Consider the following 23,006-nt stretch of genomic DNA (forward strand, 5'->3'; position numbering starts at 1 on the left):
GCCTCAACATGGAGACCCTGAGGAGCAGGTATTGGACTCTCAGCCTGCTTCCCCGATTCCGTTACGACGGTCCACTAGACAGAGGCGACCAGGCCAAATGCTCACTTATTCCTCTCTTGGCCACCCAACGTATCAGTCATTTCCCTCTGTGAGCGCAGTGAATACATGTTTTGTTCCCCATAGTAATGTTTGGCATTCACAAGCATACTTGCCTCTATTCCAAGGTCTACCTTTACTCCAGTACCAATGGTTACCACTGTCTTATCCTGTACAAGGTTATTAGAAGGTCATGGGTACACATACACATGAGTCTTTGATGTTTGAAGGGTTTATGTAATGTTTGTATACAAATGAAAGTGTTGGAATTATTGACATAAAGTGCTGATATTTTTTTTTATGCAAAGTGCCAGGAGTCACTTTTGTTGTCGGGGAGCGTGTGGCACCCACAATAGGGTTACCACATTTGTTTGAAATTTTATTTGTGTTTATTTGGTGATTTTAAGTTTCAGTAGTTTTCCTCTGTAAAAGTGGGGGGGCGGAACTTTTGTTTCTCTCTTGTTGCGCTGGGAGCGGTAAAGGGGAGCACGCCTCCGCTGTTTCTCCAGACGTGATTTGGGAGAGAAACGATTCGTATCCTGTCCTCACTTCTCCTCTTTCACCTGCTTAAAACAGGTTAGTAAGTCGCCAAATATATGTGTATTCAGCCAAGCATTAGTTTAATTTATTGTGTGTGTGTATTTGACATCGTTTTCATAAGTGTAAAAATTAAGTAAAGTTACTTTTGGAAGTGCATTTCCCCAAGTGGCTGACATGTTGAGCGCCACGAGTCCTACAATGGAGATGGCGGTTGGGTTTATTTTGAAAACTCCTGAGCACATGCTGTAGCATTTAAAAAAAAAAAAAGGATTTAACAGCACTTATGGAGAGATAAGCACTTTATTTGCATTTTGTACCGTTTTATTCTGTGAATTTTCGTTTAATTTTGAATTTAATTATTTAATTCTTTGTTTATTGGAAACTGGTTAAAGTTAACATGAGTACATTCCATGCTGCATATTTCAGTGACCTGTACATGTTACAGAAGCTTAATTTTGTGTTAGTTTTATGCACATTTCTTGTATAATTAACACTTAATTTGAGTGTTTTGAGCCAGTAGTAGGCTGTGATATAAAAATAAGTGATTTTATGCACAAAGACTGTAAATGTAAATACATGATAATGGAGATGTGTTCATCTCAGGAATGTATGTGACCAAGAAGATTTGTTAATGTAAATGTGGAACTAAAGACGGTTTAAAGGACTTTTGAACTGATTGAAGGAACTGAGTAAACAGAGTTTAAACAAGCTGAAGTTAAAATGTAGCAATGTTTGTGACAAATTAATGTTTAATAAACCAGACGTGATTTGGGAGAGAAACGATTCGTATCCTGTCCTCACTTCTCCTCTTTCACCTGCTTAAAACAGGTAACATATTTGTTAATGTGGTCATCATCCTTTGAGACCCGTAACACACACAACATTATGGGTGACATACCAGAGTTCAAAAGAGGACAAATTGTTGGTGCACGTCTTGCTGGCGCATCTGTGACCAAGACAGCAAGTCTTTGTAATGTATCAAGAGCCACGGTATCCAGGGTAATGTCAGCATACCACCAAGAAGGATGAACCACATCCAACAGGATTAACTGTGGACGCAAGAGGAAGCTGTCTGAAAGGGATGTTCGGTTGCTAACCCGGATTGTGTCCAAAAAACATAAAACCACGGCTCCCCAAATCATGGCAGAATTAAATGTGCACCTCAACTCTCCTGTTTCCACCAAAACTGTCCGTCAGGAGCTCCACAGGATCAATATCCACGGCCGGGATGCTATTGCCAAACCTTTGGTCACTCGTGCCAATGCCAAACGTCGGTTTCAATGGTGCAAATCTTGGGCTGTGGACAATTTGAAACATGTATTGTTCTCTGATGAGTCCACCTTTACTGTTTTCCCCACATCCTGGAGAGTTACGGTGTGGATAAGCCCTAAAGAAGCGTCCCACCCAGACTGCTGCATGCCCAGAGTGAAGCATGGGGGTGGATCAGTGATGGTTTGGGCTGCCATATCATGGCATTCCCTTGGCCCCATACTTGTGCTAGATGGGCGCATCACTGCCAAGGACTACCGAACCATTCTGGAGGACCATGTGTATCCAATGGTTCAAACATTGTATCCTGAAGGAGGTGCCGTGTATCAGGATGACAATGCACCAATACACACAGCAAGACTGGTGAAAGATTGGTTTGATGAACATGAAAGTGAAGTTGAACATCTCCCATGGCCTGCACAGTCACCAGATCTAAATATTATTGAGCCACTTTGGGGTGTTTTGGAGGAGCGGGTCAGGAAACATTTTCCTCCACCAGCATCACGTCGTGACCTGGCCGCTATCCTGTAAGAAGAATGGCTTAAAATCCCTCTGACCACTTGTATCTGTCATTCCCAAGACGAACTGACGCTGTATTGGCCGCAAAAGAGGCCCTACACCATACTAATAAATTATTGTGGTCTAAAACCAGGTGTTTCAGTTTCATTGTCCAACCCCTGTACTAGCAAAAACCTAATAGAAGAGTGGCGAGAAGAAAGCCCTCGCTGAAAGAAAAGCAGACAGTTTTGCTTGCCGTTTGCCAAGTCAGGGACACGGTAAACATGCAAAGCAGAGCGCTCCGCTCATGTTAAACCAGAAAAAGTACTTCTAGGTTATGTGTGAAATGCTTTCATGACACCAAAAACTAAAGTTATTTTGGCCAAAACCCTTAGCATGGCCTGAAACTGACCAACGCACCTCCCTCTGAACGGACCATCCCCACAATAAAACACAGTGGCGACCCCATCATGCAGTGGGGACGTTTTTCTTCAGCAGGCACACAGAAGCTGGTCAGAGTTGACGGGAAGATGGATGGAGCTAAACGCAGGGCAATGGTGGAAGAAACACCATTGGAGGCTGCAAACGATTTGGCCGGAGGGTCGCCCTGCTTCGAGGCAATAAGCGTAAACGCACAGATCCACGGTGGAATGGATCAGATGGGAACGGCTGTTTAAAGTTGGTACAGGCATGACTTCAAGGATCTACAGAGTTAGGAGTCAGGTTGGCCGCAGACATTTAGATTTATTTTATTTATTTGGAATAAAAAGAGTTAAAACCTTGAGTTAACTTTCGCAATCATTTGCTGAGCTTTAACCTGACAATACCACAAAGTTTGTGCTTGTAATGCCGATATGTATGCGGATGCTGTTGTGAGACGTAACAGATCTCTGAAAGGTTGATATTCGGAGTTTTAAGGGAAAAAAATTGCCAAGAATCTTCATGAAAACAGGCACCCAATAAAAACCATTTAGCTGACCAAACTTGTCAGAAACGGAGCTGCCTGTAAAAATGAAGGTCCATTTTATTCTAATAAGCATCTAGCATGCATCAGCACAAAGCACAGAGGTGTGTTTTGTTGTTTTTATGGTGTGTTGTTTTGGCATTATTTGTCTATCTGCATGCTTCAGGTTCCCCTCAGTGCCGCATACACTCAGGGGATTGAGACATTACACGGATTATCGGCCGTGGGAGGCAAAGAGGGAGGTGCGAACGATAATTTCAATTAAAAAAAATTAGACTCGGCAGATAATCGGATTAGAGCGAGTTTGGTTCAAATTGGGACTTTTTTTTCCGTCTCTCTCCTCGCCAGCGGCCGCGCACAGCTCTGCGGACCTCCCTGACCTCCAGTCTGAGCGGAAAAGCCGCAGAAGAAAGCGCCGAGATGCCTGTTGATCTGAACGGATACTGGAAAATGATTTCCAATGAAAACTTTGAGGAGTACATGAAGGCGCTGGGTGAGTGCGGATCTTATCATATAATGAGCAGATATCGTGAAATAAAATACATTTTGTAAATTCTTGGGAGGGAACAACTCCATTGATTTCCAAAATGTTATAGCCAGAGCATCACAGGGCAGATTTTAATTTTGTGTGTCGTCGCAGATGTGAATGTTGCCATCAGAAAAATCGCCCTGTTCCTGAAGCCCGACAAGGACATCGTTCACGACGGGGACCACTTGGTCATCAAGACCCTCAGCACCTTCAAGAACTACAACATGGACTTCTACGTGGGCAAGGAGTTTGAGGAGGACCTGTCAGGGGTCGACGACAGGAAATGCACGGTGAGGGAGTGAGTGAGTGAGTGAGTGGGTTTACACGGCGCACCAGCCCCGTGGGTTTGCCTTCACGCTTCAAGTGGGGCGCAGACACCAGTGGGCAGATATTTAGCAGGAGCCCCACCCCTCCAGACTGCAGTCTGGTGAGCAGATGGTGTGGTGAGAGCCGGGCATGTTTTATGAAACGCAACTTTCACTCCTGCACCAAAACTTTTATCCGCATACTTTTTTTTTTTATTCTTTTTTTAGCAGTCCTTCTCTGTGACTAGACGTATAATGAAGACTAATGGCAGGCGCTGCAGGGAACGCACTGGAACAGGCAGCGGACTCGTCTAAGCAGGCCGCGGTTCTGAATGCTGAACAACAGGATCAAAGATTAGCTGTGATCCCATTGAAAGGGCTTTTTTATATACTGATAGGCTGATTAAAGATAAGCTCCAAGAGAGCCACGTGTGGGAATAATCAGACAGAAAAAAGAACAGCTAAATGCGTTAACCATAAAGGGTCCTTTGCCATCTTATATATTTTTTTATCAGCATCAACTTCTTAAATTGATAGCTTTTAAATTTAATGTTTGAGCTTATCTTATTTCCACAGCTACTATTTGAGCCTACTGGAAGCCTATGTCTATGCGAACATCTGTATTTTTGTTTTATTATTTTTTAATTTATTGAATTATTATGTTAAAGATACATAAGAATGTTAAATATTTCAACAGATAAATCAAAATAGAATAATAAAACAAAAATACAGATTTCCAGTACTGCAGTCTGAGCTTTTGGACAGCATTTGTCTGTGCAGACATCTGTATTTTTTTGTTAATGTTCTCTTTTTGATTTACTTGCTGAACTATGTCTGTGTGTGTTCTGTCTCTTTATATCTCTCTATGTGCTCCCCACAGACCACCGTCAACTGGGAGGGAGACAAACTGGTGTGTGTTCAGAAGGGAGAGATTGAAGGAAGGGGCTGGACCCACTGGGTGGAGGGGGATGAGCTTCATCTGGTAAGGAGGGGGAAAAAAAAACAGCTCCAAGCATGAATATTAATCCAGGCAATTTAAGACACTTTAATCCAGATCCAGAGTGGCTCTTGGCAACAGTAGTATGTGAAACGCATATATCTCTTCATGGCTGACTCCAACCAACTCTAGGCCGTCTGTGTGGATGCAGAACCAATCACTTCTGAAAATATGTGGCCTAAACTGACTCACAGTGAGATAAATTGAATTATGTATGCATGAGACGTTCTTAATATTCTGATGCCAATTGTGCCGGATTTTAAATATCGATTGAAGGCAATCACAAGTAATGACAAGTGCATTACCATTTTTATTTGCTCAGCAGTATCAGATTTTCTTCTGTGTGATTACTGCCGTCATAGCAAAGTAAAACTAATCTCCCAAATTATTTGGTTTAAGTGATGCCAGCAGATGTTTTCAATCAGCAGCCGTGAAATTAGGCTTTAGAGGATTTCTCCCCACAGGTTGAATAGCGGGAGATTTCAGGACAACAGTGACCTCTGGTGGTTGAACATGTATTGCAAGTCGGAACAAACAACGAAATGGACAGGGTTTATTAATTTACATTTTCTGTATTTTTATTTAATTTAGTGAAATTGTGTTGCTCGGTTATAGGTCTAACGCAGTTTTATAAGTTCTTAATACAGTTTAAAATCATTTTACTTTTATTTTTGGTGTGACATTACAAAACATCATTCTTTTACTAAAAATATATGGAATTTTCTGATGGAAAAATATATATTTATTGAAATATAAGGGCCAAAAAAAAAACTGTTTGTGGCCTACTGACAAAAAATATTAATCGTACCATTAATGTCATTCTATTATGGAAACTATGTGTAGAGGATGCATTATGAAACTTAAAAGAGTAAACCATGATATTTTCATTATTTTTATATAATTTGTTATCAAATTTATTAAAATTGACAGAAAATGGCCTAAAGAACCAGATGGGTTTTCAGAAAGATTATTCTAAAACTTGCATTGTTCTCTCATGAACTCTCATGTTTAGTGATTTTTGATGCATACTTAGACTAACTGTGAGGCTAAAGGATAAAATCCACCCTTATCTTCAGCTTTTTAGCAGAAACCTAAAACTCTTGGGTCAAAACTGAATGATTTTGAAACTGTTCATGATTACATCCACCTTGATAAAACCCACTTTTATCTGAATAACAGTTACCTTAACTCATGGTTCTTCTTGAAGGTTTTAGAGACTTCTTAATGTTTCTTTGGAAGGAATGGCTCACTACCCTATTCTTCAGTCCAGACAAGTGAATAATGCAGTAGATTATTGCCAAAGGTAGAACACAAAAAGTCCCTGTTGCTAAAGTCTTGCATCTTCTCAATTCTGGGGGCCTTGGTAGCCTTCTTGGCTAGTTTCTGTCTTGCCTTTTTAATTATTTCAGAAAAAATTGTTCTGTAATGTCTCCATTGTCCCAACTTTTCTCCAATTATTGATGACTGTCTTCATTTTCTTCTGACATTTAAGCTGTGGGGAGTTGAAAAAAGCACAACTGGGAATGCTGCACTTCATTTAACAGATTAATCAGATTCAATATGCTTCATAGTATGTGTGAACAGAAGATTAGATGCTGAAACGGAGTCAAACTTTTTCTTCAAATCTTACTTTAAAGTTCTGCACATTTTAATTTTATGTAGAATTGTACAGAACATTTATCATGGCCATAGAATTATGTCATAAAGTATTTTTACAAGGGTGTGTGCACAAGTATGGCAATTATTCTATGCGGAGGTAAATTAGACTAAGTGGGGGTTTTTTTATCTTTGGGGTGCCATTCTAACATCTAACTTTTATCAATGGATGTTCACTGCTCCCATGCATAAGCATGGGGTTTAGTGTGGTTTTTGGTGAAAATAATATAACATTTCCATTAAACTGACATTGTCAGTGGGAAAAACTGTCTTCTGCAGGAAAATATAAATACTGAGGTTGTTTTTTTTTTCTTCTTCTTCTGCAGGAGCTGAGAGCTAAAGGCGCTGTTTGCAAGCAGGTTTTCAAGAAAACCTAAACTGGCCCTCTTAGCCATACAGACTGCTCCAACAGAAACTGGCTGTGGGAGACACATCACTTGCACCTTACACTACAACCTCCAGCATGCTTTGATCCTGCTACCATCCTGTTATGCACAAACAACACACGTTTATCTTTAATTTGAGTTGTTGCCTTAGTTATCAGGACAGGTAGGCATGAAACCATGCAGCAATGCTGTGTTATTGTCTCAGGGCAGATGATTCGATAAGCAGGTTTAGATGAGCTGAACACATGCACGCTGACAGCTGCGGCTGAGCTGAAAGTTGGCAAAGACCGAGAAAATTATGAGATTTAGCGGAATGCTATAATATGGTAGTTCTTTAGGAAATTGCTCTGAATATAAACCGATGACATCTGGTTGACCAATTTGATCAGTCCCCAGAATAAACATCAAACAAGATGGGTGCACGGCATGTATTTCTCTCAAGTCCTTTGGAAGTGGACGACTGATATTAATGGGAATTAATCAATAAATGAAGCAGGTCTAACAAGTGTCACGTGTCTGTTTCTGTGTGTGAAAATCCTGTATCATGGTCCCTAATTGTGGGAGTGGTGGCCTAGTGGTTGGAGAACTGGCCGTTTGCATCTTGGAGAGGCCCCAAAGGTTGGTGGTTTGAAACCCTGTCACGCTGGGTCCCTGAGCAAGTAGTCCTTTGACCACAGATTGGTTCCCGTGCGCCACTGAGTGTTGGCAGCACACTGCTCCCTAAGGGGTGAATTTCCTCTCTGTGGGAATATGAAGGGAATTATTTTTTTATTTTTATATTTAAATTGCAGACCTTAGAAGTCACCATCCTGCAGGTTTTACAGGCGTCCCTGCTTCAGAAGAGCTGAGTTTGATTGAAGAGCATAAGCTTCTGCAGGACCTGATCACATCCTGAGGGAGTTATTCAACTATTTCATTAGGTGTGGCAGTCTAAACTTGCAGGACAGTGTCCACCAATGACCAGAGCTGGAGGCCACTACTCTAAACCACATTATGCATAACCCTAGATAATGTAACAGATCTATTGAGTCAAACTTTTCCCAATGGCCTTTCATCTCCCTTTTACTCTAAAAAAATGTGAATCAACAGTAAAATATGAAGGTAGTGTTACATGACAACAAATGATGGATAGCTGATTTGTTGAAAATGAGTCTGTTTGATGACCTTTGGGACTGTGGGTCTGTTCAGTATCTCCTGTGGTAGAAACATTTTGAAAACAAAAACTTAAAGAAAAAATTAAATAATAAAATATTACATTAATTTACTTGTTCAAATTTGCATTTGATGGCTGACATAATTAGAAAAGAAAATCAATATGGAAAAATGGCTGGTTTTTCACAGATAATCATAACAATAACAATAATAATTATATATTTTGTTTGTAATGCACTTTACATTTCCAAAAAAATCTCAAAGTGCTACAGTCGATTAAAAACAACTAATAAAGTAAGACAGACACATTAAAATGCATTTGAAATACAAGAGCAGAAGTTTTGAGACAATTAAATGCAAAATAACTAAAAACATTTAAAGGAGACCAATAGAAATATTGTGTAAAGATTTTAAGGCCTGTTTTAAAATGTGTCAGGGTCTGCAGAACCCTCAGATGTGGAGGCAGATTGTTCCACAGATGTGGGGCGGCACAGGAAAAGGCCCGATCTCCCATGGTGCGGGATCGAGTCCTGGGAATGTGTAAAAGGTCAGTGTTGGAAGAACGGAGAGCACGTGAGGCACAGTAAAGGCTGAGATGGTCTTTTAAAGAAGATGTCGCATTACCATGCAAGCACTGGAAGGAAAACAGAAAGGTTTTGTAGAGAAGCCAGTGAAGAGAATAAAGAATGGGGGTAATACATTCATGTTTTCACACACACATCAGGATCCTGGCAGCACAAATTTGAACATACTGCAATTTATGTAGGTTCTTGCCAGGAGTCCCAATGAGAAGTGCATTGCAATAGTCAAGTCTGGAGGAGACAAAGGCATGGACGAGCCTTTCAGCATCAGAGAGGGAGAGTGAAGGACGGACTTTAATTATAAGAAGAATTTATAATGGATGAACACAAATGAACACAAAACAGGTCATTGTTGTGAACTGGAGCAACTGTGAGCAGTGATGAGAGTTCAGGATGGCCTAAAGATAAAGTCACTTTTGGATGTAAATCTTTTTATCCTCAGTTGTCTTATTTTTTTTTGACAGGTAAGTTTGTCGTATTTTTCTACCACTGGATAACTAAAGTATTTACTCTTGAGAACAATAATCCCCGTTAACTATTATTGTCTCAGGTTGCAGTAACCCTTTTTTTTACTCACTATTATAAATGAATGGTAAAACATTGTATTTAGTGGCGTGTGAATTTAATCCATTTCCAGCACTTGGTATCACATGTCTAATAATACAAATATATGACATGTATTCTTAAAGCAGCATCAAATGAAAGTATTACACTACTCATTGCAATAAAGTCTGACCATATACCTTCATTTTCTCTCTCTGACACCGAAGTGAACAGTTGCCAGAGGATCTCTCCCCAGCTACGCATACAGATTATGTAAATGGAGGCAACAGCTCTGTCCACACACTGCTCCAAATGGGCCCACCTCTAAGCTCATTGTTTGCGTTGCCAACAAATTTTAGAGGTTTGTGCCAGACTGTCTTTTTTCATTCTTTGCTGCTTTTGCTGTCGCTCTGTAGCTCGTCATGCATGTTCTCTTATAGAATGGCCTTTTGTTTTAGCTTTTATAAAAACATGACTTTATTCTAATTTTTACAACTTTCTTCTTGTAATATTATGACTTTATTCTCACCATTTACCAAAAAAAGGACTAAAAGAATTGAGCAATCGCGTCATGTTATATTTAGGCTACCCAATCATAGAAAGGATGGATTACATTTTAAAACTTCCCAGACTCTCTGATCACCTTAAAAAAAATCTCTATTACAAAAAATGCAGCAGTTGCATTTATGGTCATATCCTTGCAATGAAACTGATGAGTTTTAGTGAACACCATACTCTTTCTGTTTGACTCTAAACCTCAAGTAAATCCAAAAGAGGTTTTAAGTGTGATTTTGAAACAGGTGCATCCATGAGTCCAATTTAGAAACCACACAGATTTTTCTAATAAAGCAATTTAGAAAATGTTCTATTTCTTTTCCAGTTCTATTCAACAAACTTTACAACACACTTCAAACTTATAATATATGTCCATTTGTATGCAAGACATCAAGCGAGCTATGAAAAATAGTGCCATCTCGCGGTGTCAGAGCAAAGTGATTGTTTAAGATGGAGGACAAAAAGATTTGAAAGCACTCAGCACCTTTGGGAATTCTGAGCTCGGCTGCACTATAGTGATGGAGCTGGACGGGGTTTAGACAACAGACAGGATTAGTCTCCTAACCCCCCACGATATTTTCCCCTAAATTTTCTATACAGTTACTGCCGCATTTCTTAAGTAAATCATTATTTTGTCTTTGCTATGTATATGTTCTTCTGTCTATGGTTTGTGATTTTGTTTGTTTTGCTAGTTTGTATAATTGTTGGGACTTTGGTCGTTGAACCCATGGGTGACTTCCCCTCTATTTATCTGACAAATAGGCTTTTAACATGACTTTGCTATGTTTCCAATGACTTCTGTACACCTTTTTAATGTTGTCTATTGTATTGTACTGTATGGTATTATATTGTATTGTATTTGGTGGGTTTGGTGTGAAAAAAGGTGAACATGTACACACGTCATTCCCACTGTTAAGTATGGTGGATGGTCTGTGATGCTGTGTGCCTGTTGATCCTCCAAAGGCCCTGGGAAATAAAAATCTTATGGACTCCAACAGAAAAACTGAAAATTGGTTATTAGCGTGTCCTAGAACATGATGATAATCCAAAGCACAAAATCAGCCTTCATCCATCACACTCCAGAGAGCTAAATCCTATTGGCAACATCTAAAAGGGAACGTTTTCTTGATTTTTTTTAAATTATTATTTAGTTTGTTATTCAGTAACAATGGAAAATGTTTTACTACACTGAATGTAGTCAAATGTTTCCAATCATATTGGTAAAATCATATAATCATATTGTTTCAAGACTTTTTACACAGCAGTGCCAGTAAAAGTGGCAGGCACCGCAAGATTTTGCTCACACATATAGCTGCCATCTGCTGGCAATACTGCTCAGTTTCTTGCACACAGCTTTCCTAACTAATCCCTGTTTCTGGCTGTCACTCGGCAGTACATCCTGCCTGATGATAATAATGTCGCAGCCAACTCTAGAATTCTTTAAAAGCATTTAAGCTGATTTTTTTTGTGCCTCCTTCATCGGCCAGGTGAAGATTTCCCGATGATGTGCTGTATTAAGTAAAGCTATTTAATACAGCACAGAAAAAAAAATAAAAAAAGAGGAAAAGAAATGAAAAAATAAAATAAAATAAAAAGAAGAATAAAAAATAAATAAAGCTATTTCTAGCTATTATATGTAATAACATAAATAGTATGCAAATGTGTCATATATTAATATTGAATCACAGAGAACTAGAACTACTACAGACAGTCATCTGCCACTGTGGCACGGTCAGTCGTTCATGTCACGTCACCGTTTACAGAACACAATTCACGCGAGATTTTGGTTCAGGAAGTTCCACGTCAGTATCCACAGTGATAGCCCTGCTCCCCCGATCGACGGGTTAACAACATATTTTATTGTGATAACACGTGGCTAAAACATGGTAAGTTACGCTTTAAATCCACAGAGGTTTGCTTGGTTTTAATGTATTTCCTCGATTCGTTTTAAATCGAGGGACGGAGGCTAAATGACAAATGGAACTACTGCCTGGGAATTAGCTTAGCGGCTAACGAGCTTCAGTCAGTAAGAAATATCTCCTTTTAAAGATATTCAGCTCTGAATGTTTTATCAGTTTCACATGCTAAACGTCCCTTGCTTAAATTAGTTGTATTTTTCAGCACATGACGCATTCATGTTCGGTCATTTAGTCTTAAAGCGCGTCGTGTTCAACGTTAGCCGCTAGCTGGTGTTCGTGTTATTAATACAGTCATGTCGCAAAAATGGCTTTTAAACCAGGTTTTAGTGCTCAGCCACATAGTGAATCTGCTCAGTGTATAAAATGGCATTCTTATTTGTTTGTTTTTTATCTGTCAAGCCTCTGAGGCTGGATATTAAGCGGAGGCTAACAGCCAGGTCGGACCGAGTAAAGAGTGTGGATCTTCACCCAACCGAGCCATGGATGCTGGCCAGTCTCTACAATGGCAGCGTCTGCGTATGGAACCACGAAACGCAGGTCAGAAAAGCGACTTATAGAGCGATCCGCTGGTAGGGTGGCTCAAGTTATGCTTTTGTGATCAGTGTAGCAATAATAGTGCATCCTGATGGCAACAGACCCAGTGCAACGTTGCTCAAAGGAATTGCATTTGTGATGGAGACAAAAGGTGATGATGCTGCATGCCATGTGAAACTAAACTCTGTGTGTATCCTTAGACGCTGGTCAAGACTTTTGAGGTGTGTGACCTGCCTGTCAGAGCGTCCAAGTTTGTGGCCAGGAAGAACTGGGTCATCACAGGAGCCGTGAGTAACGTTTGTTTGTTTGTTTGTTTGTTTGTTTGTGCCGGACTCCCACCGGTTGAAGTGGGTCTTTCAATCTATATACGGCATTATCTAAACCAGGGGTCACCACCATGGTGCCCGCAGGCTCCAGGTAGCCCCCAAGGACCATATGTGGTGCCCTATTGCCTGTTAGCTGCATCTAAAATGTCACTTTATTCAGTTGCTCTTCCTTTTTAATCGTACTTGTATTTATATAGATTTAAAAATGACAAAAGCATTCAAAGCTTATTTATCTTACGGAAAGTTAAGGTGAGCTTGGACTCTTGTAGTTCTCTTGAGGAGTCAGTACAGGTGGCCCTTCGTATGACACTGTACCGATGAAGTAGCTCCAAAAAGGTTGGTGATCCCTGATCTAAACTGTGCGTTGAATTCAATGTAAGCATGTTTAAAAGTTTATTTTCTCTCTCTAAACAGGATGACATGCAGATCCGCGTGTTTAACTACAACACCTTGGAGCGGGTCCATATGTTTGAGGCCCACTCTGACTACATCCGCTGCATCGCTGTCCATCCAACCCAGCCGTACATCCTGACCAGCAGTGGTAGGCTATTAACCAAGACATGCTAAAGGCTGATTCTGTGCACTTCTTTACTTTTAATTTGTTTATTTTAGGTGCACCTAAGCATGATTGTATTTTTGTGTCTGTGCAGATGATATGCTGATCAAGCTGTGGGACTGGGAAAAGAAGTGGTCGTGCAGCCAGGTGTTCGAGGGTCACACTCATTACGTTATGCAGATTGTCATCAACCCAAAGGACAACAATCAGTTTGCCAGCGCCTCTTTGGATAGAACAATTAAGGTTAGGTGCTTCGCAGTGATTTTCACATAGCCATGTATTGAAGCATATGGTTTATCCTGTATTTTTTGCTAATAATAGAATTAAGTGCTTGCATATTTGAAATTGCCATGATCAAAATGTTTTTTTTGGACTGATGCAAACTACCCAATTTGCAAACTATTCCCACTTTATGGATGATGGCGTATGTTCCTAATCATTACCTTATTCCTGATTTATTTTCTTCAACTAAGGAGTTCATCAAAGCACCCGCACCTGGGTGATGTCTTTATAGAACTAAAATGTGGCAGTCAGAATATTTAGAGATATGTACATCTCTAAAAAACACAACACCCCTTTTAGTTTAGTTTATAAAGATATATGCTTATTGCATCTTGTTGAATGTGATATGACCCACTCAGGTCAAACTGCATAACACTGTCGAGGAGCACCTAGCAATGCTTTAAGACATTCTTGGGTTTTGCAGGTTTGGCAGCTGGGCTCCTCGTCTCCCAATTTTACTCTGGAGGGTCATGAGAAGGGAGTGAACTGCATTGACTACTACAGCGGAGGAGACAAGCCCTACCTGATTTCAGGCGCAGACGACCGGCAGGTCAAGATTTGGGACTACCAGGTTAGAGAAATTAATTCTCTTTTTGTTTGTCTATACACACAGAACTTTGACCACATAAATAAAATAATCCTAGTTTTAATTGTGGGGAAAATGCAACTTAATGGAAAGTTGCAGTTTTCCTCTTTTTAAAGATTTACTTTGTGTTTATAAGTATTCCCTTCATGCTTTACACATCATTATATCTATATTAATATTTCTATTTGCTATAGAACAAGACCTGTGTTCAGACTCTGGAGGGCCACGCCCAGAATGTCTCCTGTGTCAGCTTCCACCCAGAGCTGCCCATAATCATCACAGGTTCAGAGGATGGTGCGTAGAAATCCCTCCGCCTAAAACACCGATACCCATATTTCTAATGTTGACTGATTAGTCCCTGATTTATGCCACAATTCCTTTTTTCTTTTCTTTTTTCCTCAAGGCACGGTGCGAATCTGGCACTCGAGCACTTACCGTCTGGAAAGCACACTGAACTATGGCATGGAGCGAGTGTGGTGTGTGTGCGGTCTCAGAGGCTCCAACAATGTGGCCCTGGGATATGACGAAGGCAGCATCATCATCAAAGTGAGCGAATGGAAAAAATTTTGGCAAAGCTGAATTTTTTTTTTTTGTTTTTTGCTGCATTTGTTCTGTTGAAGGAATAATTAAGAAGCGCATTTTGTTTAAATTTTGTTTAGGTTGGTCGGGAGGAGCCAGCCATGTCTATGGACACCAATGGGAAGATCATCTGGGCCAAACACAGTGAGGTACAGCAAGCCAACCTGAAGGCCATGGGCGAAGCAGAAATCAAAGACGGGGAGAGACTTCCGCTGGCTGTCAAGGATATGGGCAGCTGTGAGATTTACCCTCAAACCATCCAGCATAACCCAAATGGACGGTACGAAACGTCTTTTTCAGGTTCTGGTAAAAGTCCCGAGTGTAAAAAGGAATTTTCTATCGTCTTTTTTATTATTAAAAACTACCAATTTCTGTACATCAGGTTTGTTGTAGTATGTGGCGATGGAGAGTACATCATCTACACTGCTATGGCTCTGAGGAACAAGAGCTTCGGCTCAGCTCAGGAGTTTGTCTGGGCCCACGACTCATCTGAGTGAGTATTCACTGAAGAGTAAATGAGTAGAAAAGGTTTTACGGCTTTAGGGTTAGTTTTAGTCATTTTTATTATTTCAGCTGCATAGCTGTTAACCATAGAATGAAATGTGTGCTTTTTGACAGATATGCCATCAGAGAAAGTAACAGTATTGTCAAAATCTTCAAAAACTTTAAAGAAAAGAAATCTTTTAAGCCCGACTTTGGAGCAGAAGGTAATCGTATCATTATTTCTTGCCCCGTTTGGAGTTTGGAGGTAGAGTAAATAAGTTTTATTCATCACATGTGTTGGCCTTTGTGGTTTACAGGGATCTATGGGGGTTTCTTGCTTGGGGTGAGGTCTGTGAACGGCCTGGCATTTTATGACTGGGAGAACACGGAGCTAATTCGTCGCATTGAGATCCAACCCAAGCATGTGAGCCCCCGATCGTCTTTTCGTTTCATGCATGTTCTCTGTTTGGATACCAATATGAAATGTTTGCATTACAGAATAACGTCTTCACAGGATCTTAAAAAATCTTCAAAATTTCTCAATTGTAAGCTTCAAAGTCTTATTTAAATCTAGATTGGCCATATAGGTTTTAATTACATTTAATCCCTCCTTAAATTTATACAGGCGGTAATTAAATCTTCAATTTAGTTTTTCATGCTACTTTATATATATATATATATATATATATATATATATATATATATATATATATATATATATATATATATATATATATATATATATATATATATATATATATATAAAGAAGTACTTGTGGCATTCATTCATTTGTTGCTGTCCTGGCTGATAAATCTGGGTTATTTATACACTTTGATAAAACTACAAGCCGCAGATATTCACCCTGCAAACACCTAGAATAATTCTGCCCTTAAACGTATATCTATATATTTTATTTAGTGAATTAAACTCTGTTCTGATGTTATCAACTATATATTAATTATTAGGTTAATTTGTGATTCATGTAGATCTAAAAGGATCTTACATTTAACCAGTTCAAACTTGCAGTAAAAAAGCCTTACCTCAGGCTTGTTGTCGACGAACCTCTGTGGATTCTCTTTTAGATAATTTCTGTTAAGTCTTTCATTCTCCTCTTTCATATTTCTACAGATCTTTTGGTCAGACTCTGGTGAGCTGGTCTGCATTGCTACAGAGGAATCCTTCTTCATTCTGCGGTACATGTCAGAAAAAGTAGCTACCTCCCAGGAAAACAACGAGGGAATAACAGAGGATGGCATTGAAGATGCCTTCGAGGTCAGTATCTGGGTGAATTTTCCTTATATTGAACATTTGGTTTATGTTGTCTACAGTGGAGACACAAGCTCTGAAGTTTTCAAATAAATGAAACTAAATAAATGTGCTTATTTAGCCTGTTTCTGTTTTAATTATTCAAGTATAAATACTTGAATTCTATGTAACAAGATTAACCGTTGTTTGCATTGGTGTGTGTGTTCAGGTGCTGGGAGAGATCCAGGAGATTGTGAAGACCGGGCTTTGGGTTGGAGACTGCTTCATTTACACCAGTTCTGTAAACAGACTCAACTACTATGTAGGAGGAGAGATTGTGACTATTGCACACCTGGACAGGTGGGAACTGAGTGCTTACATTTGAGCCTATTGGAGTGGGACTGTATAAACATCTAGCTTTACCATCACGGGAAGCCAATTCAAAGAGAAAGCTAAACTCCACTGCTTTACTGCTAAGAAAACTGTAACCGAGCTTTTCTCAGTTGTAAAGTTTGCAATTTTTGAATAAAAAGTGAGTGACACAGACTTCACCACTCTTGCGTTCTCTCCTTGCAGGACCATGTACCTCCTGGGTTACATTCCCAAAGACGACCGTCTTTACCTCGGAGACAAGGAGCTCAACATTGTCAGCTACTCCCTGCTGGTTTCTGTCCTGGAGTATCAGACTGCTGTGATGAGGAGGGACTTTGGAATGGCCGACAAGGTGCTACCTACTATCCCCAAAGAGCAAAGGACCAGGGTGGCACATTTCCTGGAGAAACAGGTAAGGCCTAAATTCCTTTTTATTGAAGTGTATACTGGTGAAAAATACTCCTACAAAATAGTAAGGAATCTGTAATAATTCAGTCCTGATGTTATCAGTGCACAAGGCTGTGGGACATCCGTAACCTAAACACTGGACAAACAATCATTAAAAACCTTAGACTGCTGCTGCATAACTCTTACAGATAACTTTTTTATGTGTTGTGTTCTCGGGCCTTCCTCAGATCCATGCAGACCTCGGCAGGCATCCATATAAAAACTACCACTACCTTTGTCATTTATCCGGGATGTTGTTTTGCACAGTTGCTTTTTCCTCATTTCCTTCATTATTAAGTCCGCTTTTGTTTCTGTTGGCTAATGGCCTTGATTTATGTCTCCTCAGGGGTTCAAGCAGCAGGCATTAGCGGTGTCTACAGACCCAGAGCACAGGTTTGAGTTGGCCTTGCAACTGGGGGAGCTTAAGATTGCCTACCAGCTGGCTGTGGAAGCAGAAGTAAGAGTCTTTGTTTTTTTTTTTAATGGATGCAAACTCATTACAGAGTTTTCCCAATTCATTGCTGTGTTTACTGTTATCAAGTCCATTGTCAATAGTTGTCTTTTTTACCATTTGCAGTCCGAGCAGAAGTGGAAGCAGCTAGCAGAGCTGGCTATCAGCAAGTGCCAGTTCAGCTTGGCCCAGGAGTGCCTGCACCACGCTCAGGATTATGGCGGCCTGCTCCTTCTCGCCACAGCTTCGGGCAACGCCACCATGGTGGGCAAGCTGGCCGAAGGCGCAGAGAGAGACGGCAAGAACAATGTGGCCTTCATGACCTATTTTCTTCAGGGGAAGTAAGTATGGGATCGATTGCTACGTTTAAGGAATCGGAATAAAAATGTGTCACGTAAACACGCCAGTCACAATATTAATAGTGATGAGATTAAGCTCAATAGGAATTAAATGGTAATCCAAATGAGACGGGTGGTTTATGCCCAACGACAATCCGATCGGCATCCATGGAAACGCTTGTCAGTGTGCCAGGCGGCCCTGAGTGTGCATGTCCTCCTCACATCAATGTGACTTATTTCCGCTTTGAGTAGTGGAAATATGTTGGGAAGCAAAACTCTCTGTGCTCCCAATTCAACCTTCCTATTTGAAGTATTAAGAGCTCAAAATGATTTTTTTTTTTATTTAGTAACGTTTTAACCGTAATCAGAACCTGGTGCAAGTCCAGCCTGGGCGCTGGGAAGACAAACTATAACGAACGTTACTGCTTCGTCTGCCATTTGTTGCTGTTCAGCAAAGACAGAAGTACATCTTCTTCTGTGTTTTTATTTATCTTATTTTTTTTAGGGAAATTTGATAACTTTGGTATACTTTACATATGAAAAGTGGCTGACATTGCAACACTTTTTTTTATAATATCCAGGCTGGATCAGTGTTTGGAGCTCCTCATCAAGACTAACAGGCTGCCAGAAGCTGCTTTCCTGGCTCGAACATACCTTCCCAGCCAGGTGTCCCGTGTGGTCAAACTGTGGAGGGAGAGTTTGGCTAAAGTCAACCAGAAGGTCGGCTCTCTCAGCAGCGTGTCTTTTTAAGAATTTGTCAAAACTAAACTCCTTTTGCGTACGTTTCTGAAGTCTTTTAGTAAAGACGTCAGGACTTTTTAGATATTTGTATATTTTGCTTCCACTGCAGGCGGCTGAATCACTTGCAGACCCCACAGAGTATGAGAATCTGTTCCCCGGGCTGAGAGAAGCATTTGCAGCTGAACATTACCTGCGGGAGACCTGCATCAGCTCCAGACCTGCCACAGACTATCCACTTGTTACAGTGAGTCGAATGTCTGGTAGAAAATGTAAAAATGTTTTGGCTCAGTAGAGCTACAGATGACTGGGTAAAACTCATGTAATGAAATAAAATATTTCTTTTCCCACATTTTTTTAGCCCAATGAAGACAGGAATATTCTCGAGGAGGCTCAGGGATATGAGCCCAAAGGCACCTTTGTTCCTTTTGTGCCCCAGGTTTGTTTAATATGGTATTTTATCTTAAACTGATCAATTACCGGAGTTTCTGTGCTCCAGATGCAAAAACAGGATAAAAGTCAAAGGCTTAGTAAAGCTGTTGTCTCTGATCATGTGTGTCTTCCTTTGCAGGCAAAAGATGGTGATGAATCCAGCTCAGTGCCAGTGGTCTCTGTGATGCCTTCACAGCCTGAACCTGCAGCTCCCGAGGCAGCAGTTAAAGAGGAGGAGGAGGAGGAGGAGGAGGTAGTGGAGGAGGAAAAACTCACATTCTCTCAGTCAGAGAAAGAGAAGGTTGGGCTTCCTTCTCTTCATTTTACTTTGGATTAGCACAAATAATGATCAGTTCTAAGTAAATTAATGTAAGCAGGACATCAACGTGAGGAATCTCATCCCTGTCTCTGTGCAGGCTCTGGATGACTTGGATGTAGACCTGGACAACATGGAGCTGGATGACATCGACACCTCAGACGTTAACCTCGACGAGGACTTTCTAGACGATTGAAGCTGCCACCATCCTCATCCTCAACACTCTTCAGAACATATTTAAACAGGAGACCAACATCCATTTTCTTTCTTTTCTTTTTTTTTTTTTTTTTTACTTGTAAGAGAAAATGTTATGTTGTCATGCCAGGTTTATTTGAAAAGTATGACATCATTAATGTTTGAATAAGAACTAAAGCAGAGGGCCCACGGCTACTTCATTTTGTACACTCTTTATCAGATGAAAATTAGATTGATGGTCTACTGATTAATTTCATTTATGCTTTGCCTCTATGCTTTTCTGTAATGTCATGTCCATGTTTATTAAGTCCAATAAATTCTGGTTGTTGTATATATTAACATTTGGCTTATAAGTGTTGTTGTTTTTTTTTATGTAAGAGCATCTTCATTTTTTATTTTTCAGGATTTTAGCAGAAACCAGAGATTTTGTGAAAGTCATCTTGTCATTTCCTGTAAACAACTCAATTAATATTGATTAGCAAATTTATTTGACATTTATTTTTACCGCTCTAAATACCTACCAAACCAGAGCCATTTAAACAGAAGTAGGAAGAAATTAGCCGTTCATTGGTTCTGTGTTGATCTTTTCACTGCCTTCAAAAACTACTCACTGCGTCTCGGTGAGAATCGCAGTCATCATGCAGTCAAGAATTTCTGGATTCAAATCCCAGTTGGCCTTCGGCTCTGCGAACTGGTGTAAAATGTTTACGTCTAGCCCGAGTTGAAAAATACTTTAGTTGGCATGTGTTGGTCTTGTTTTGTACTGTGTGGCCCAAAGGTGTTAAGGTGGCTCCTGCAAATCATTATTCCCACAAGGTTTTGTGACATTTTAGCTCGGATTGGATCATTGGAAGAAAAATGTTTGTCTTGCAGTCCTGCTTTTCAGTCCATAATGTCTGGGAGCAAATATAAAATATTGTAAAAAGTGAAACCTCATTTTAAAAAAATCTCAATCATAAAATGTGTGAGATACCAGGAAAAACGACTGAAGTGTTCTCGTAAAGCTTGTCCTGGCCGTAAAAGCAATTATCGGCTTTAATGATTACCGTGAAAAATTTCGTATGGTTCCCATAATGTTTCAAAAATGAAATCAACAGAAATGATTAACTGTGATATTAAAACTCCAATTATTTGGTTATTTACATATGATGTAAATAACCCAAATCTACACAAAGGAGGTGTTAGCTCTGTTTTTTCTATTGCAGTGTTTTTTTAAAACCTTTGTTTTGTGAATACCTGCACTGAAACTTCACAATTATTCAGCTGAGCATATATAGAGGGGATAAGAATGCACCACTCGAACAAACCTTTCACAAAATCCCACACATTTTATATATATATATATATATATATATATATATAGATATATATATAGATATATATAGATATGTATGTATGTATCTTCTCACTCTGCCTCGATGATAAGACAAAAATATTAGTTTGCAATTAGGCTTCTGGACCACATTACGTAATCATTGTTCTCTTTTTCTCTATTCCGTAAGGAAAGCGATAACATTAACTCGAGGGGCTGTTAAAATGCTGTTTTCTTGATTTAGATTTAGGAATTCCACAGTATGTGGAGGGGGATACTGGTGTGTTAGAAAACAGAACACAGCGTTTCCTTGGCTTGTAACAGGGCTGGAGTACCACAGATTTCTAGAACTGGGCCACACAAGGCCTTACTGAGGTTTGTTAGCAAGTTAAGCCTGTTAGACGATGCAAACGTCTCGAAACCAATGCAGCAGGAAATTGTTAAACATACACTTATATAAAGTTTGCACCTTGAGAATTATATGATATTGAAGATCCCCTTTAAGTCACAGGAAGCCAAATGTTAAAATAAAGCTAAACTTTTGGAGAAACATGGTTTTGGAATTCTCCTTTTTAAAAAGTAAATTATCTTACAGTAAAGCTCAGAATTATTCATCGTGCTGGGAGGTTTTAACTAATCTTCTCTTACTGGTTGTGATCTTGGATATTGGATTGGAGTGACGCAGCCATCTAAAGATTAGGGTGATGGCAGGGGGGTCTTCCAATATCATACACTTGGAGCTCATCTTTAAAGATTAAGTGTCAAAATACCAGTGGAATCACGCAAAAAGGCAGTTAGCATTAAAACAGGGGTGTGATGGCGCTAATGTAAATAAAAGAGTTTTTAGTTATTACTGTAAATGGTATGAATAAGTTTCAACATGCAATTATTTAGAACCTGTAAATAAGAAAGACTATTTTGTTTTTCTTCCAAAATTGATCCATCTTTTACATGTCTTCAATCTTTCAAATGGTTTCTGTCGCATTTCCTACAAGACACAAACTTCCCAGTTGAATGAACATTATTTTAAATCTATATCTGCTAGGGGTGTGAATAATGTTGGCCTTAACTATGGAGCTGCAAGTTCCTGGAGCATAACAGGGCCGCAGCCTCTCACTGTCGGCAGAAGAGGAAAACTCTGGGTCCAGTCTGTGGAAGAGAAGGCCTAGAACCTTGGCTCCATGAATAAACAGCTACAGGTGATCCTGTTTGTCTATTTATTTCATTTTTTTGTCTTCACACTGTATAAATATGTGCAGTGGCGTGCACAGACATTTTGGGGGGCAGGTGCTCGGGGGGGGGGGCACTTTTTAGCGCACGTGGAACACTTAATTATAAAAAAAATTATAATAAAATACACACGCATGTTGAATGAAATTTGACTTTTATTTGTAACATTCTCTAAATGTGAGTTTTCAATGGAAAAAAGTCACACCACCAACAGAACAGACTAAAGCGTACTACTTTAAAGCAGCATCCTCCTTGGTGCCATGCCTTTAAAGATGTTGATGACCTCGCTGTGGTTTACCTCAATGTCTTTTTCAATAGCAAGCAGAAGAAGGTCAGAGAGCCTTTCTTCTCCACACAGGCTTCTTAGTTTAGTTTTGATGATTTTCAGCTTGGAAAATGATCTTTCAACTGAAGCTGCTGTCACTGGTAATGTTGCATATATTTGGATCATTTTGACAAAGGCAGGAAAGATCAGCTGGCCATTGTTTTCCCTCAGTATTGAACATATTTCTTGTAGGTTCTTTGAAGTAAAGCTGGAGTGGAAGACCTTTAGTTCTGTCTTAAACTGCTCCTCATCTTCTCCATAGAAGATG

General features: G+C 39.8%; 2 protein-coding genes across 2 annotated transcripts in view; both read left to right on the forward strand.

Moving 5' to 3' along the window:
• Positions 1-7,733, forward strand: part of LOC105934227 — a 29,742-nt gene extending 22,009 nt beyond the window's left edge. The window contains exons 7-11 of the mRNA XM_036129128.1: positions 3,458-3,609; positions 3,716-3,860; positions 4,008-4,186; positions 5,082-5,183; positions 7,181-7,733. Of these exons, the coding sequence (XP_035985021.1) occupies positions 3,458-3,609; positions 3,716-3,860; positions 4,008-4,186; positions 5,082-5,183; positions 7,181-7,231 (629 nt within the window). The 3' untranslated portion in view covers positions 7,232-7,733. The remainder of the gene's footprint in view (positions 1-3,457; positions 3,610-3,715; positions 3,861-4,007; positions 4,187-5,081; positions 5,184-7,180) is intronic.
• A 4,094-nt stretch (positions 7,734-11,827) lies between these two features.
• On the forward strand, positions 11,828-20,212 carry copb2 (COPI coat complex subunit beta 2). The gene is made up of 22 exons (XM_012874100.3): positions 11,828-11,957; positions 12,390-12,527; positions 12,725-12,811; positions 13,265-13,391; positions 13,501-13,649; positions 14,113-14,259; positions 14,469-14,568; positions 14,678-14,820; positions 14,934-15,133; positions 15,236-15,346; positions 15,472-15,560; positions 15,654-15,760; positions 16,466-16,609; positions 16,812-16,942; positions 17,159-17,366; positions 17,748-17,858; positions 17,979-18,193; positions 18,772-18,910; positions 19,041-19,175; positions 19,290-19,367; positions 19,500-19,661; positions 19,777-20,212. Exons 1-22 carry the CDS (start codon positions 11,955-11,957, stop codon positions 19,870-19,872), a joined length of 2,820 nt encoding a protein of 939 aa, XP_012729554.2. The 5' UTR covers positions 11,828-11,954; the 3' UTR covers positions 19,873-20,212.
• The last annotated feature ends 2,794 nt before the right edge of the window (positions 20,213-23,006 follow it).

The sequence above is a fragment of the Fundulus heteroclitus genome, unplaced genomic scaffold, assembly GCF_011125445.2.
Source record: "Fundulus heteroclitus isolate FHET01 unplaced genomic scaffold, MU-UCD_Fhet_4.1 scaffold_141, whole genome shotgun sequence".
NCBI lineage: Eukaryota > Metazoa > Chordata > Actinopteri > Cyprinodontiformes > Fundulidae > Fundulus > Fundulus heteroclitus.